The 17,580-nt window shown below is 40.0% G+C and overlaps 1 protein-coding gene across 1 annotated transcript in view; it reads left to right on the top strand.

Moving 5' to 3' along the window:
* Nucleotides 1–6,480, top strand: part of LOC110309629 (ankyrin repeat domain-containing protein 26-like) — a 52,772-nt gene extending 46,292 nt beyond the window's left edge. Inside the window, exons 17-19 of the mRNA XM_021182364.1 lie at nt 848–1,039; nt 1,760–1,971; nt 6,204–6,480. Coding sequence (XP_021038023.1) covers nt 848–1,039; nt 1,760–1,971; nt 6,204–6,480 — 681 coding nt within the window. The remainder of the gene's footprint in view (nt 1–847; nt 1,040–1,759; nt 1,972–6,203) is intronic.
* The last annotated feature ends 11,100 nt before the right edge of the window (nt 6,481–17,580 follow it).

Raw genomic sequence — 17,580 nt, 5'->3', positions numbered from 1 at the left:
CACCACCACCACCACCACCATCACCACCACCACCACCACCACCACCACCACCACCACCATCACTACCACCACCACAATACTGCCCAATAAGCTCACCTCTAGTGTAGAAGTGCCAGGACCAGTCTATGTCATTATAAGGGAAATTAATCTCAGAGCTGCTATACCCATAGGGTGCTGCTTAGCCACATTTAGCCTACCTCCTGACACATACTCTTTCTTTTATATTGCTCCATTTGCCTAGCTTAACATCCTGGAACTTGAGTAAAGTGCTGTTTGGCTATCTTGGTGATCATTAGAGAAACAGGGCTTATGAATCCTTTGCCCACAAACTACTGTCTTGCTGAGACAGTCAGCAGGTCCCACTACAGCGATACTTGCTATTTTCTGGTTTTTTTTCTTTCCTGTTTCTGCACACTTTATCCATGTTTTCTAGACTGCCTTCAGGTTCCTTTCCCCCATCTTTTTTGTCTTCGGTGGAACTCATTCCCTACCTTCCCAACTTGACTGTGTTTTCACCACCAAGGGACAGAAAAAACAGAAGTCTTGGGAGTCTGCCTTTCTAACAAGTTCTCCAAGGAGTTCAGATGCCAATAAAGTGTCGAACTTAGACTTGCAAATCAGATTCTAAGGTCTAGTGCCATTTTTGTGACAAAGATGATCGATGTAAAGAGTATATAGTTCTGTGATTCCTGGTGACTTTCGAGAATTTCAAGAGGCTACTCCATAAGGTTCTACTATAGATGTTAATGAGTTACAAATGTATTTGTCAGAATTATAGATTGGTTTTTTTGTATTAGACTATTCACAGCCTACACCCATCATTACAACTGTATTTTTCTTCATGTAGATAAATTATCTTAAAGATTCATGGGAATCTATGCATTGCAAGTATCTACATCAAGATATAAACCTTCAGTTGACTGAGCAAGAATTGTTAAAAATAAAAACAGAACAAGAGAATTATGAACACCTTCACAAGACTCAAGGAAATGTGGAAAAGGAGGTGCTAACCCTCAAAGGGCTGGCTCAGGAGAGTGTGGTAAGTCAGGCTTAGATCGACAGTGCTAAAGGAGACCCAGGCAACAGGAAGGCATTTTGGTGGAGGCGTGGAACGTTAGTCTGATTGCTTGTAACATGCTTAGCTGAGAATTACCTTTTGGATAATTCTGTTGTGTGTTCCCTCCACTTTTCTTATAGCAATTTGATTCGTATTTTTCTGAAAGGCACCTGATCTAAGTTCCTCCCTTTAAAAAAAAATCCAGTTTCCATCATTACATTGTAATGATTATTGTTTTGAATCATTTGCCTTTTAAAGCTAGTTTGTATGTAAAAAGGCTATTGGGAAAAGATGCATTGTCTCGTGGATTTGTTCTTAAGTTAGGATCTTCAAGTTTTAAGTTAAAATCCAGAGAATCAAAGAATTTCCAATTTTTGAACGATTCCATCAATTAGAGTTATCTGGAAACAGGAGTACTAAAACAAGAGTGATTCTCAGCTGAGGCCATAACCCAGTGGCAGGGTACGCAAGGCTCCCAATTAGATTTCCTTCAGCACCAAAGAAAACAAAATGAAGAGTCAGTTGTATTTCCTGACTCAGATGTAATGCATTTCTGTAGAACTGAAGATAAATATTATCAAGTTCAGTATGTTATATCATAGGAATAAAATCAATGTGTGATTCATGAGTTATGGAAATACATACGCCATACTCACTTTGGGTAGAGTTACTTTAAAAATATTTACTTTTAATTTGTTTTAGACACAAGCAGAAGAGGGAAAAAAATTAGAGAAAGTAAGAGAGAGAAATGAGTCAAGGATGAGTCAAGTGTTTCTCAGAGTCAAAGGTTTAGAATCAAGACTCCCTGAGATAAAAAGGCAAGTGGATTCTACCAGAAGAGAAGTGAAAAAACATAAACAACTCTATGTAGAAGAAAATAAAGGCAGAAAATCACTTTCTCATACACTAAACAAGTAAGTCGGAACAATAGTGGAAAATATTTCAGCTCACTTATTGGTCTAGTAAAACAGTTTTTTTAAGTTAAAATGTTTATTTAAATGTGCTTATTATCTTAACCATAAAATATCTGTACATGTTTGTTGGATATTTTCTTGATTTACATTTCAAATGTTAACCCCTTTTCCCAGTTTTCCCTCGGAAACTCCCTTATCCCATCCCCTCTCCCCCCTCCCCCCCCTGCTTCTATGAGGGTTCCCCCCCAAGTCCCGCCTCCTCAACCTCAGATTCCCCTACACTGGGGTATCAAGCCTTCACAGGATCAAGGGCCTCTCCTATTGATGCCCAACAAGGCCATTCTCTGCTACATATGTGGCTGAAGCCATGGGTCCCTCCATTAGTCTCTGGGAGCTCTGGGAGGGGGGTCTGGTTGGTTAATATTGTTCTTCCTGTGGGTTGCAAACCCTTTCAGTTCCTTCAGTCCCTTCTCTAACTCCTTCATTGGGGATCCTATGCTCAGTCCAATGGTTGACTGTGAGCATCCTCCTCTGTATTTGTCAGGCTCTGGCAGAGCCTCTCAGGAGACAGCTATATCAGGTTCCTGTCAGCATGCACTTGTTGGCATTCACAATAGTGTCTGTATTTGGTGACTGTATATGGGATGAATCATGTATATGGGTAGGGCAGTCTCTGGATGGCCTTTCCTTCAATCTCTGCTCCATATTTGTCTTCGTATTTGCTCCCATGAGTATTTTGTTCCCCTTTCTAAGAAGGACCAAAGCACCCACACTTGGGTCTTCCTTTTTCTTGAGCTTCATGTGGTCTGTGAATTATAACTTGGGTATTCCTAACTTTTGGGCTAATATCCACTTAACAGTGAGTGCATATTAGGTGTGTTCTTTTGTAATCGGGTTACCTCACTCAGGATGATATTTTCTAGTTCCATCCGTTTGCCTTTGAATTTCATTAATTCATTGTTTTTAACAGCTGGGTAGTATTTCATTGTGTAAATGTACCACATTTTCTGTATCCATTCCTCTGTTGAAGGACATCTGGGTTCTTTCCAGCGTCTGGCTATTATAAATAGGGATATTATGGACATAGTGGAACATGTGTCCTTGTTATATGTTGGAGAATCTTTTGGGTGTATGCCTAGGAGTGGTATAGCTGGGTCCTCAGGTGGTAGTACTATGTCCAATTTTCTGAGGAAGCACTAGACTGATTTCCAGAGTGGTTGTACCAGCTAGGGGCCTAATATTCAATATATGCAAAGAACTCAAGAAGTTAGACTGCAGAGAATTAAATAACCCTATTAAAAATGGGATACAGAGCTAAACAAAGAATTCTCAATTGCGGAAACTTGAATGGTTGAGGAGCACCTAAAGAAATGTTCAACAACCTTAGTCATCAGGGAAATGCAAATCAAAACAACCCTGGGATTCCACCTCACACCAGTCAGAATGGCTAAGATCAAAAATTCAGGTGACAGCAGATGCTGGCGAGGATGTGGTGAAAGAGGAACACTTCTCCATTGTTGGTGGGATTGCAAGCTTGTACAACCACTCTGGAAATCAGTCTGACGGTTCCTCAGAAAATTGGACATAGTACTACTGGAAGATATAGCAATTCTTCTCTTGGGCATATACCCAGAAGATGTTCCAACTGGTAATAAGGACACATGCTCCACTATGTTCATAACAGCCTTATTTATAATATCCAGAAGCTGGAAAGAACCCAGACATCCCTCAACAGAGGAATGGATACAGAAAACGTGGTACATTTACACAATGGAGTACTACTCAGCTATTAAAAACGATGAATTTATGAAATTCCTAGGCAAATGGATGGATCTGGGGGATATCATCCTGGGTGAGGTAACCCAATCACAAAAGAACACACATGATATACACTCACTGACAAGTGGATATTAGCCCAAACTTAGAATCCCCAAGATACAATTTGCAAAACACATGAAACTCAAGAAGAAGGAAGACCAAAGTGTGGATACTTCATTTCTCCTTAGAATGGGGAACAAAATATCCATGAAAGGAGTTACAGAGAGAAAATTTGGAGCTGAGACGAAAGGAAGGACCATCCAGAGACTGCCCCACCCAGGGACCCATCCCATAATCAGCCACCAAACTCAGACACTATTGCATATGCCAGCAAGATTTTGCTGACAGGACCTGATATAGCTATCTCTTGTGAGGCTATGCCAGTGCCTGGCAAACACAGAAGTGGATGCTCACAGTCAGCTATTGGATGGAATACAGGGCCCCCAATGGAGGAGCTAGAGAAAGTACCCAAGGAGCTGAAGGGGTCTGCAACCCTATAGGAGGAGCAACAATATGAACTAACCAGTACCCCCAGAACTCTTGTCTCTAGTGGTATATGTAGCAGAAGATGGCCTAGTCGGCCATCATGGGAGGAGAGGCCCCTGGTCTTGTGAAGATTATATGCCCCAGTACAGGGGAATGCTAGGGCCAGGAGGCAGAAGTGTGTGGGTTGGGGAGCAGGGTGGGTGAAGTGTATAGGGGACTTTTGGGACAACACTTGAAATGTAAATGAAGAAAATATCTAATAAAAAAAGGGAAAAAATTAAATGTGTGTACTGGCTGGTTTTGTGTGTCAACTTGACACAGGCTGGAATTATCACTGAGAAAGGAGCTTCAGTTGGGGAAGTGCCTCCATGAGATACAGCTGTGGGGCATTTTCTCAATTAGTCATCAAGGGGGAAAGGCCCCTTGTGGGTGGGGCCATCCTTGGGCTGGTAATCTTGGGTTCTGTAAATGAGCACACTGAGCAAGCCAGGGGAAGCAAGCCAGTAAGTAACATCCCTCCATGGCCTCTGCATCAGTTCCTGCTTCCTGACCTGCTTGAGTTCCAGTCCTGACATCCTTGGTGATGAACAGCAGTATGGAATTGTAAGCTGAATAAACCCTTTCCTCCCCAATTTCCCTCTTGGTCATGATGTTTGTGCAGGAATAGAAACCCTGACTAAGACAATGTGTGTGATCTTTTGTCATGTTTTTTGAGGTAAGGGAGAGTAATGGCAATAGCCTATACTGTTTTGGAAACCGTTTGGATCCCTCTATTTAAACTTAAAGGGAGGTTTCCCAGGCTTGGCACTGGGGGTTTTATTGGCTAGTCTGTGACTACTGCAAGAGCATTCATTTTTCTTTTTTTTTTTTTTTTTTTTTAATTTTTTATCACCCTGTTGGCTATTTCTACTTCCCCTAAAGATGCGGCTTTGAGTTATTTCTTTGGGATAAGTCTATCTTAATTTATGCATCGATTGTCTTAGGGTTTCCACTGCTGTGCAGAGACACCATGACCAAGGCAACTCTTAAGATGGCAGTCATTTAATTGGGGATGGCTTACAGTTTCAGAGGTTCAATCCATTATCATCATGACAGGGATCATGGCAGTGTCAGGCAGACATGGTGTTGGAGGATGGTGAAGATGTAGAAGAGCTTGGTTTCTGAATGCATTTAGGAGGAGGCTGTCTTCCACACTTGGTAGAACTTGAGCAACGAGATATCAAAGCCCACCCCCACAGTGACATACTTCCTTCGAGAAGGCCTTAGCTTCTAATAGTGCCACTTCCTATGGACCAAGTATTTTTAAACTACCAAATAGGTTATGGACAGAGTTCATAGATGGTGAACATAGAAGACAAATGATTTCAAGGGACACACACACACACACACACACACACACACTGGTTTATTAACCACAAGGATTTCTGACTCTTGTTTAGTTCTCATTAATTGTATATGTTTAAGGGGCACAACAGGATATATTGACACACATTCACATATAGGGAACTCACTGTTATTCCTAAGCAAATTAACATACCAACAGTTTCACATAGTTTACTCTTAGGTTGCAAATATTTCTGCTGTTATCTTCAGGGATCCTGTAAGGTCATCTTCAGGAAACAGGTAGCAGTGCTACCTGTGAAGTCGCGACTCCCTGATGACCCGTTCTTACTCTCAGGATTCTTTTATATTAGTAGTGAGCAATTCCTTTGGGAGTAGATGGTCTTCGTTCACAACAATTTTAAACCTATAATTGTGTGCGATAGGTATGCTCTGATACCTTTTCAGCTTAGAGAGTACATAATGGGGCATTCTGATTATTCCTATTACCTTTTTTTTTTTCAAAAAAAAAAAAAAAACCAAGTCCTTTAAGAGTTATTTAGGAGAAAAACGAGATGCTAAATTTGACCTTGTTGCAATCTTCATAGGACAATGGAAAAGCTAGCAGTGTCTAAAACAAAGCTTATGAGGCTGAATCAGCAGAAGATGACCTTGGAAACTATTCTGAGTTCCCTGCCTGTTCAACAGTGCCCTCATATTGCCAAGTTCAATCCTGCTGTGGGGCACAACCCAAGGTTTCCTCCAAGAGTGCCTCATTTCTTCCTGCCTCTGAGCCTCAGCCTGTTTTTGAGAGCATGCAGAAGGACCTGTCCAGGGTTAGTAAAGTTTTCTTGTTCCTTTGGAAATTTTCAGTTTCTAAAATAATCCTTGTTTTTAATTTGATGAAATGTTGAATTGTTTTATAGGCTGATGCATGTTAAGTAAAAATTACAATAATCTTTTTATTTTTTTTAAAAGTGCATTTTGCAGGTTTTAATGAGTCACTAGAACTTGTCTTTTCAAAAATACTTAGTTGTTGGGTTTTGTTGGATGGGTTCTAGGAGCGATCTGCAAGATAATTGCTGGGCCCATTTTGGGTCATCCATAGAGAGACTGCATTTCCATTGTTTGTTCCTTACCTGGCTCAGAGGCTCCTATCAGAGGATGAACACAGGATATTTCTACTTTTCTGAGACTCAAAGAAAGACAGGGTCCTTTTGAGGTAACAGTCAGTTTATGTTTGATATTCTTTTCTTTCTTTTTTTTTTTTAAAATGAGATAAGCTCCTTTAATGGAGAAAAATACAGCTTTTATAGCTTTAAACTGACACATGCCTCAAATGAACAATAAAAGTGACCTCACATTAGTTTAGTCCTTATTTTTTTTAAAGATTTATTTATTTATTATATGTAAGTACACTGTAGCTGTCTTCAGACACTCCAGAAGAGGGCGCCAGATCTCATTACAGATGGTTGTGAGCCACCATGTGGTTGCTGGGATTTGAACTCTGGACCTTGGGAAGAGCAGTCGGGTGCTCTTACCCACTGAGCCATCTCACCAGCCCCTAGTTTAGTCCTTATAAGATATATACTGCAAATTTCACTTTCTGAAGCATTGTCAGCAACACAATAGCACATAGTTGACTAGTGACCCCTTTTCTACAGAACTTGCCCTGAGCTTCTCTAACATAGTCATCATAAGGGCCATATAAAGTTTGTCTTTTTAACTCTTCCTGTTTACTTGAAAACCCATTTTAGCTGTAAAATAAAGGAAAAAACAGCACAATCAGTTTTCTCTATAGGTTCCCAACCCCATGCCAAGCGGCACAAAGCTGTCCCAGAATGTCTGGGTAAAGGAGGCATTGGTGTTGTACCCAAATGCTGGAGTTGGCTGTCAACTGTTAGGGACTCTTAGGTGATTTTGAATGTTTTGACTTACCAAGGATAAAAGGTAGTGGAGGAGGAAGGACTCAGAGGTGGGATAGGGAACAAAGCAACAGAATCTATGGAAGGAGATATCCAAGAAAAAGCAAGTCCAAGTGTCTGAGTTCTGTTTGGACCAGTCTGAGTACCAGTTTTTTTTTTTTTTTAAATAGTTTTGTAGATTGTTTAGCCTTATTCTTTTACTAAAGCTTTTTGATATTTTATGAACTTGGCTAGTTGCCATAGAAACAACATTCTTCTTGTAGCATTGCATAGGCACTGCCATTGAAGAACCATTTCCAGCAGACCATTTAGTTTTCTTTGTATATATATATGCAAAAAGTGCTGTCTCTAGCTCTCTGGCTTACAGATAAGGAGGGATTTTCCGATATGGATGTATGGACCACACATTCAAAGCTGAGTCTCATCTGAGGAAAAAGAAAAACCTCAAAGGGGAAGTTCTAGAGACAAGGTTAAGGATTAGCTTTCTTTCAGCTTTTTGAGAATGGATGCATTTGACAGAGGCATTTGGAAAGTTTCAGTCAGGTACGAAGTAAGCTGGAGGAGCCACCATGGCATAGGGTCTCAGCTTCATGGAGGAAATAGACTTGGGAGGGTAGATTGAGAGACTTGCAGTGACTCTTGGTGACACTATGGTGACAGTCCAATCTAAAGGATGTACTGGGAAATGTGGGGACAAAATCTAACAGAAGTGGCTAGAATACCTTTGTTTATTTAATGCTTGCATGATCTTTTAAGAGGTTTCTCACTAGGGATACTGGTAGTTAGAGTAACAAATGAGGGGAAAATACAGACGTGTGTAAAAAAGGAAAAGGACAAAGTAGAGGGTGACATGGTCAGAGCTTTGTGGCAAAGAAATCATCGCACCCAGCTTGAAACATACAGGCTTCTGTCCACTATGCAAGATGGTGACACTTATGGTGGTGAGTAAGAGAAGCTGAAACAGGGAATAAACAGCACAGTCAGTGACAACAAGCAGCTTCCAAATATGCGGCAACGTTTCAAGTGTTTGAACTTAGAAATATTTCAGTAGACTAAAGGTCTGATAATCTTATCAGCTTCATCTGTAGACAAGTTCCTGGGAATTGTTAGGTGATTAAGCAAGCTGGGGTAGGGATAGGGAGGGAGCAGGATGGTGCCAAGGAGTATGCACCATGAGCAGGTTCCTGGCAAGATCTAAAGAGGAAGAGAGTTTCCTCAAAGAGGGGGTTTGGTAGGGATACCAAGAAGTACATTATCTGGAAATGGCTTAAGTCTACAGTGCTGTGGCATAGCTCTAAAGCTTGAAAAAGCAAAAGGCACAAGTTGGGGACAGCCTTGTTGAAGCTCAAGGGACATCTTAGGGGAAGTATTTTCAAATGGATGAGAGTGATGGCCTGACAGCTGTTGAGCTACTTGGAAGTCAAATAATGGATGGTTCGGAGAGAAATAAGGAGCTCAAGTCTGGGGAAGAGCTCTTTAGAGTTCTCTCGTGGCTTCTGAGGTTTTTATGCTTTCTCTGGAAGGGCTTCTAGCAAGCCTAAAAAAGGTGCAATGGATGTGAACATACATCATGTGTACTTAGACATATGGCTGAAATTCAATTGGCAGGTCTGTCCAGGTAAGTTTGTCTCTCAGCTAGTGAAGGAAGTGAGGATGGATGGGGTGGAAATGAGTGGTTATTAAGAAATATTGCTGAGGAGGAAGAACAGAAGGAAGAGAGAGAGAGAGAGAGAGAGAGAGAGAGAGAGAGAGAGAGAGAGAGAGAGAGAGAGAGAAAGAGAGAGAGAGAGAGAGAAGGAACTGAACTGGTATCCTCTGGAAGAACAGGATATGCTGTTAACAACGAAGCCATTTCTCCAGCCACCAAGTGGAAATTATATGTTATGAAAATATTTTTGGAAAAAGTATATATAAATGATAAAATCTATTGCCTATAAGAGTTAAATAATTCAGAAAAGAGCTATGGACGAAAGATAACATCATACTGCTAGTTTTTAACAAAGAGTTTTCTAAAAAACATAATACTTCCTGGAGTGTCTGTCACAGAAATATCTTGGGAAGCAGTGTCTGCAACCACTGGGAAAGCTGTCAGTCAAAGATATCTATCTTCATTCCTACAGTGAGTGAGGATATTGAATGCCACATACTTATATAACCAAACTGTGTGATTTCTGTTTTAGGATCTGCGTGGAATGTTAATAGGGCTATTTAATTTCTTCCACACAAAGATTTAAATGTCAGTGTAGAAACACTGTAGGGGAACATTTTCTTTTTTCCTCATTGTCTTTATATAAAAATTTATTGCCCCATCCTTGGGAGATTCTCTCCTCCCCCTAGGTTCTTACTAGGTATATAACCTCAGTGGTTATTCAAATTGTTAGAGTCTAACACCAACATTTAAGAGAAAATATAAAATATTTGTCTTTTTGTGTCTGGTTTACTGTAAAGTTTTAATTATGTAGCTCTTTAGAACAACTTGAAATTGGAGATGGAGATACCTCTAGTAGTTCTTTTTTACTTATTTATTGAATATTTTATTTATTTACATTTCAAATGTTATCCTCTTTCCCAGTTTCCCCTCAAGAAATCTCCTATCCTATCCCCCATCCCCTTGCTACTATGAGGGTGCTACCCAGCCCTGCCTCCTTGCCCTTGAATTCCCCTACACTGGGTTTTGAGCCTTCACTGGACCAAGGGCCTCTCCTCCCATTGATGCCCAACAAGGCCATCCTCTGCTACATATGTGGCTAGAGCCATGGGTACTATTTGGTTGGTGGTTTAGTCCCTGGGAGCTCTGGTTGGTTGATATTGTTGTTCTTCCTATGGCGTTGCAAACCCCTTCAGCTCCTTCAGTCTTTTCTCTATCTCCTCAATTGGAGACCCTGTCATCAGTTCAGTAGTTGGCTGCAACCATCTGCCTCTGTATCTCAGGCTCTGGCAGAGCCTCTCAGGAGACAGCTTTATCAGGTTCCTATCAGCATGCACTTCTTGGCATCCAAAATAGTGTCTGCATTTGGTGGCTGTACATGGGATGAATCCCTAGGTGGGGCAGTCTCTGGATGGCCTTTCTTTCAGTCTCTGCTCCACACTTTATCTCCATATTTGCTCCAGTGAGTATTTTGTTACCCCTTCTAAGAAGGCCTGAAGTGCCCACACTTTGGTCTTCCTTCTTCTTGAGCTTCATGTGGTCTCTGAATTGTGTCTTGAGTATTCAGAGGTTTTGGGCTAACATACACTTACCAGTGAGTACATACCAAGTGTGTTCTTTTGTGTCTGAGTTACCTCACTCAGGATGATATTTTCTAGTTCTATCCATTTGTCTAAGAATTTCATGAATTTATTGTTTTTAATAGCTGGGTAGTATTCCATTGTGTAAATGTACCACCTTTTCTGTATCCATTCCTCTGTTGAGTTCTTGATCTTAGCCATTCTGACTGGTGTGAGGTGGAATCCCAGGGTTCTTTTGATTTGCATTTCCCTGATGACTAAGGATGTTGAACATTTCTTTAGGTGCTTCTTTTCCATTCGAGTTTCCTCAGTTGAGAATTCTTTCTTTAGCTTTGTACCACATTTTTTCATCATCTTTTTTTATTAGATTTTTTTTATTTACGTTTTATATGTTATTCCCCTTTCCTAGTTTCCACTCTGAAAATCCCCTATCCCCTCCCATTTCCCCTGCTCACCAACCTACCCACTCCTGCTTCCCAGCCCTGGCACTTCCCTATACTGGGGCATAGAGCCTTCACAGGACCAAGGGCCTCTCCTCCCATTGATGACCAACTAGGCCATCCTCTGCTACATATGCAGCTGGAGGCATGAGTCCCACCATGTGTTTTCTTTGATTGGTGGTTTAGTTCCAGGGAGCTCTGGGGTTACTGGTTAGTTCATATTGTTGTTCCTCCTATGGGGCTGCAAGCCCCTTCAGCTCCTTGGGTCCTTTCTCTAGCTCCTTCATTGGGGACCCTGTGCTCTGTCCAATGGATAACTGTGAGCAGCCCCTTCTGTATTTGTCAGGCACTGGCAGAACCTCTCAGGAGACAGCAGGCTCCGGTCAGCAAGATCTTGTTGGCATTCACAAAAGTGTCTGGTTTTTGTGGTTGTTTATGGGATGGATCCCCAGGTGGGGCTGTCTCTGGATGGTCATTCCTTCAGTCTTTGCTTCACATTTTGTCTCTGTATCTTCTTACATGGGTGTTTTGTTTCCTCTTCTAAGAAGGACCAAAGTATCCACACTTTGGTCTTCCTTGACAGTATCCTAATTAACAAAATAAGATAAGAAAAAAGGGATACATAACAACAGAATCTGAGGAAATCCAAAAAATCATCAGTTCCTACTACAGAATTCTGTACCCCATTTTAAAAATAAGATTATTTTTAATAAGGTTATTTGATTGTCTGGAGTCTAATTTCTTGAGTTCTTTGTATATATTGGATATTAGCCCTCTATCGGATGTAGGGTTTTCCCAATCTATTGGTAGCCTTTTTGTCTTATTGGCAGTGTCCTTTGCTTTACAGAAGCTTTGCAATTTTATGAGGTCCCATTTGTTGATTCTTGATCTTACAGCACAAGCCATTGGTGTTCTGTTCAGGAATTTCCCCCTGTTCCCATATCTTCGAGGTTCTTCCCCACTTTCTCCTCTATAAGTTTAAGTGTCTCTGGTTTTATGTGGAGGTCCTTGATCCATTTGGACTTGAACTTTGTACAAAGAGATAAGAATAGATCAATTTGCATTCTTCTACATGCTAACCACCAGTTGTGCCAGCACCATTTGTTGAAAATGCTGTCTTTTATCCACTGGGTGGATTATAGTTCCTTTGTTAAAGATCAAGTGACCATAGGTGTGTGAGTTCATTTCTGGGTCTTCAATTCTATTATACTGATATAGCTGCTTGTCTCTGTGCCAACACCATGCAGTTGTTTTTTTTTTTTTTTTATTATCATGATTGCTCTGTAATACAGCTTGAGGTCAGGGATGGTGATTTCCCAGAAGTTCTTTTATTGTTGAGGATAGTTTTCACTATCCTGAGTTTTTCGTTATTCCAAATGAATTTGCAAATTGCTCTTTCTAATTTCATGAAGAGTTGAGATGGAATTGAATTTGATGTGTAGTTTGCTTTCAGCAAGATAGCCATTTTTACTATATTAATCCTATCAATTCACCAGTATGGGAGATCTTTCCATGTTCTGAGATCTCTTCAATTTCTTTCTATCTTTCTTTCTTTCTTTCTTTCTTTCTTTCTTTCTTTCTTTCTTTCTTTCTTTCTTTCTTTCTTTTTAAAGATTTATTTACTTTTTTTATTTATTATTTTCTTTATATACATTTCAAATGCTATCCCAAAAGTTCCCTATACCCTCCCCCCGCCCTGCTCCCCTACCCACCCTCTCCCACTTCTTGGCCCTGGTGTTCCCCTGTACTGGGGCATATAGAGTTTGCAAGACCAAGGGGCCTCTCTTACCAATGATGGCCGACTAGGCCATCTTCTGCTACATATGCAGCTAGAGACACAAGCTCTGGGGTTACTGGTTAGTTCATATTGTTGTTCCACCTATAGGGTTGTAGACCCCTTCAGCTCCTTGGGTACTTTCTCTAGCTCCTCCATTGGGGGCCTTGTGTTCCATCTACTTCTGTGTTTGCCAGGCACTGGCATAGCCTCACAAGAGACAGCTATATCAGGGTCCTTTCAGCAAAATCATGCTGGCATATGCAATGGTGTCTGCGTTTGGAGGCTGATTATGGGATGGATTTCCAGGTGCAGCAGTCTCTAGATGGTCCATCCTTTCGTCTCAGCTCCACACTTTGTCCCTGTAACTCGTTCCATGGGAATTTTGTTCCCATTTCTAAGAAGGGGCGAAGTGTCCACACTTTGGTCTTCCTTCTTGAATTTCATGTGTTTTGCAAATTGTATCTTGGGGATTCTAAGTTTCTGAGCTAATATCCACTTATCTGTGATATATCATGTGAGTTCTTTTGTGATTGGGTTATCTCACTTAGGATGATACCCTCCAGGTCCATCCATTTGCCTAGGAATTTCATAAATTCATTGTTTTTAATAGCTGAGTTAAGATTTATTTATTTTATGTATATAAGTACACTGTAGCAGTACAGGTTGTAAGCCTTCATGTGGTTGCTGGGATTTGAATTTAGAACCTCTGCTCACTGCAGTCAATCCTGCTCTGGCCCGAAGATTTATTTATTACTATAAATAAGTACAGTGTTACTATCTTCAGAAATACCAGAAGAGGGGGTCATATCTCATTATGGGTGGTTGTGATCCACCATGTCGTTTCTGGGATTCTAACTTAGGACCTTCGGAAGAACAATCAGTGTTACCCGCTGAGCCATCTCCCCAGCCCCTTTCTTTGATTCCTTTCTTCAGAGACTTGAAGTTCTTGTTGTGCAGATCTTTCATTTGCTTGGTTAGAGTCACACCAAGATATTTATAGTGTTTGTGACTATTCTGAAGGGCGTCGTTTCCCTAATTTCTTTCTCAGCCTGTTTATCCTTTTGGGTAGAGGAATGCTACTGATTAGTTTGAGTTAATTTTATATCCAGCCCTTTTGCTCAGGTTGTTTATCAGGTTTAGGAGTTCTCTGGTGGAATTTCTGGGTCACTTATGTGTACTATCATATCATTTGGAAATAGTGATATTTTGACTTCTTCCTTTTCAATTTGTATCTCTTTGACTTCATTTTGTTGTCTAATTGCTCTGGCGAGGACTTCAAGTACTATATTGAATAGGTAGGGAAAGAGTGGGCAGCCTTGTCTAGTCCCCGATTTTAGTGTGATTGCTCCAAGTTTTTCTCCATTTAGTTTGATGTTGGTGGTGTATTGATGATGGTTTGTGGTATTTTGCTTTTACTGTGTTTAGGTATGGGCCTTGAATTCCTGATCTTTCCAAGGCTTTTTAAGACGAAGGGGTGTTGAATTTTGTGAAATGCTTTCTCAGGATCTATTGTGATGATCATATGATTTTATTCTTTGAGTTTGTTTATATAATGGATTATGTTGATGGATTTCTGTATATTGAACCATCCCTTCATCCCCAGGATGAAGCCTACTTGATTATGATGGATGATCGTTTTGATGTGTTCTTGGATTTAGTTTGTGAAATTTTTATTGAGTATTTTTGCATCAATATTTATAACGGAGATTGGACTGAAGTTCTCTTTGTTTGTTGGGTCTTTGTGTGGTTTAGGTATAAGTGTAATTGTGACTTCATAGAACAAATTAGGTAGTGTTGTTTCTATTTCTATTTTGTGGAATAGTTTGAAGAGTATTGGTGTTAGGTCTTCTTAAAGGTCTGATTGAATTCTGCACTAAACCCATCTGGTCCTTGGCTTTTTTTTTTTTTTTTGGTTGGGAGACTTTAAATGACTACCTCTATTTATTTAGGGGTTATGGGACTGTTTAGATGGTTAATGTTATCCTGAATTAACTTTGGTACTTGTTATCTGTCTAGAAAATTGTACATTTCATCCAAAGTTTCTAGTGTTGTTGAGTATAGGCTTTTGAAGTAGGATATGATGATTTATTTGAATTTCCCTAGTTTCTATTGTTATATCTCCCTTTTCATTTCAGATTTTGTTAATTTGGATACTGTCTCTGTGCCCTCTGGTTAGTCTGGCTAAGGATTTATCTATCTTGTTGATTTTCTCAAAGAGTCAGCTCCAGGTTTTTTTGATTCTTTGTTTCTACTTGGTTGATTTCTCTGTGTTTGATTATTTCCTGCTGTACCATGAGGATCAGCCTCAGTTGGCCCCCTCAATCCGTGGGAGAAATCAGGGTTCTGGTCACTGGTGGGCAAGTAGCTGACATGGATGACAAACAGACACGGACACAGAGAGAGTGTATATCTAAATGTAATGTTGTCAAAGTTAGCATCAGTTTTATATAGCAAAGAAATAGGGTGTCACAGCAGGCAAGGTACATTGAAGTTATCTGACACAAAACAGAGGAATGCCTTCAAAGGACTGGCAGGAACCAGGCACTGTTTATAGTAAAGATAAAACAGCCCTGCCTAGAGTCAGCTAATGATAGGGACCAGGAGAGGATTTCACACCCTAGTCACAATTTATGCTATTTTTTGAGTCTTGTGAAAGCTTGCACCAGTGGGTTCTGCTCTAGCAGACCTTCTCATTAATAATGCGACACTGTAGTTCCTCCTTAAACCACAACACTCCTTTTTCCTAGGCCACGGTAAATTCTTGCATATGGGAGTAACCAGGCTGCTCTTTCAAATATCTGTAGGGAATCTCCATTTGTCAGAAGAACTCACCAACTTTCTTCTAATATGCAATGTAGTCTGCCATACCTGACTGTAATGAAGATTCTAAGTATACATTGCTAAGCTTGCTCTGAGATTTCTAACTCCTATCCAGTAAAATACTGCAAGAAAGCATGCAAGACCCTCCACACTATCGCAAGGACAAATTTTGGAGCATTCTTGCTATGGGAAAGCCAAGGTTCCAGGAGGCTAAGTTTCCATGAAACTCTTTGCCTTGGGACTGCTTCCAGGCTTCTAAGCCTGTCATGTGAGTCACTACTGGAGTGGATGTAGCATTGCTGTCTACTCCTCTTGGTTGAATTTGCTTCTTTTTCTTCTATAGCTTTCATATATGATGTTAAGATGCTAGTGTATGCTCTCTCCAGTTTCCTTTTGGAACACTCAGAGCTATGAGTTTTCCTCTTAGCACTGTTTTCATCATGTTCCATAAGTTTGGGTACGTTTTTTCACCTTTATTTTCATTAAATTCTAAAAGTTCTTTTAATTTCTTTATTTTGTTTTTCCTTGACCAAGTTATTATTGAGTAGAGTGCTGTTCAGCTTTCATGTGTATGTGGGCTTTCTGTTGGTTTTTGTTGCTACTGAAGACCAGCCTTAATACATAGTGATCTGATAGGATGCATAGGAATTTTTCCTTCTTGCATCTGTTCAGACCTGTTTTGTGACCAATTATTTGGTCAGTTTTGGAGAAGGTAGCATGAGGGTACTGAGAAGAAGGTATATTCTTTTGATTTAGGTTGAAATGTTTTATAGGTATCTGTTAAATCCATTTGGTTCATAACTTCTGTTAGTTTCACTGTGTCTCTGTTTAGTTTCTGTTTCCATGATCTGTCCATTGGTGAGAATGGGGTGTTCAAATCTCCTTCTATTATTGTGTGAGGTGCAATGTGTGCTTTGAGCTTTAATGTTTCTTTTATGAATGTGGGTGCCCTCAAATTTGGAGTATAGATATTCAGAATTGAGAATTCATATATTGGTAGATTTTTCCTTGGATGAGAATGAAGTGTCCTTCCTTATCTTTTTTGATAAATTTTGGTTGAAAGTTGATTTTATTTGATATTAGAATGGCTACTCCATCTTGTTTCTTGGGACCATTTGCTTGGAAAATTGTTTTTCAGCCTTTTACTCTGAGATAGCGTCTGCCTTTGTCACTGAGGTGCATTTCCTGTGTGCAGCAAAATGCTGGGTCCTGTTTACGTATCTAGTCTTTTTATTGGAGAGTTGAGTCCATTGATGTTTAGATATTGCAGAAAAGTGATTATTGCTTCCTGTTATTCCTGTTGTTAGAGGTAGAATTATGTTTGTGTGACTATCTTCTTTTGTGTTTGTTGAAAGAAGATTACTTTCTTGCTTTTTCTAGGGTATAGTTTCCCTCCTTGTTTTGGAGTTTTTCATTTATTATCCTTGTAGACCTGGATTAGTGGATAGTGGAAAGATATTGTTTAAATTTGGTTTTGTTATGGAATATCTTGGTTTCTCCATCTATGGTAATTGAGAGTTTTGCTGGGTATAGTAGCCAGGGCTGGTACATGTGTTCTCTTAGGGTTTGTATGACATCTACCCAGCATCTTCTGACTTTTATAGTCTCTGATGAGAAGTCTGGTGTAATTCTGATAGGTCTGCCTTTATATGTTACTTGACCTTTTTCCCTTACTGCTTTTATTATTATTTCTTTGTTTTGTGCCTTTGGTGTTTTGATTATTTTGTGACAGGAGGAATTTCTTTTCTGGTCCAAACTATTTGGAGTTCTGTAGGCTTCTTTTTTTTTTTTTTTT

Source organism: Mus caroli, chromosome 14, assembly GCF_900094665.2.
Source record: "Mus caroli chromosome 14, CAROLI_EIJ_v1.1, whole genome shotgun sequence".
Lineage (NCBI taxonomy): Eukaryota > Metazoa > Chordata > Mammalia > Rodentia > Muridae > Mus > Mus caroli.
The sequence above is the reverse complement of the archived record's forward strand: the minus strand, read 5'-3'. Positions and strand labels throughout refer to the sequence as shown.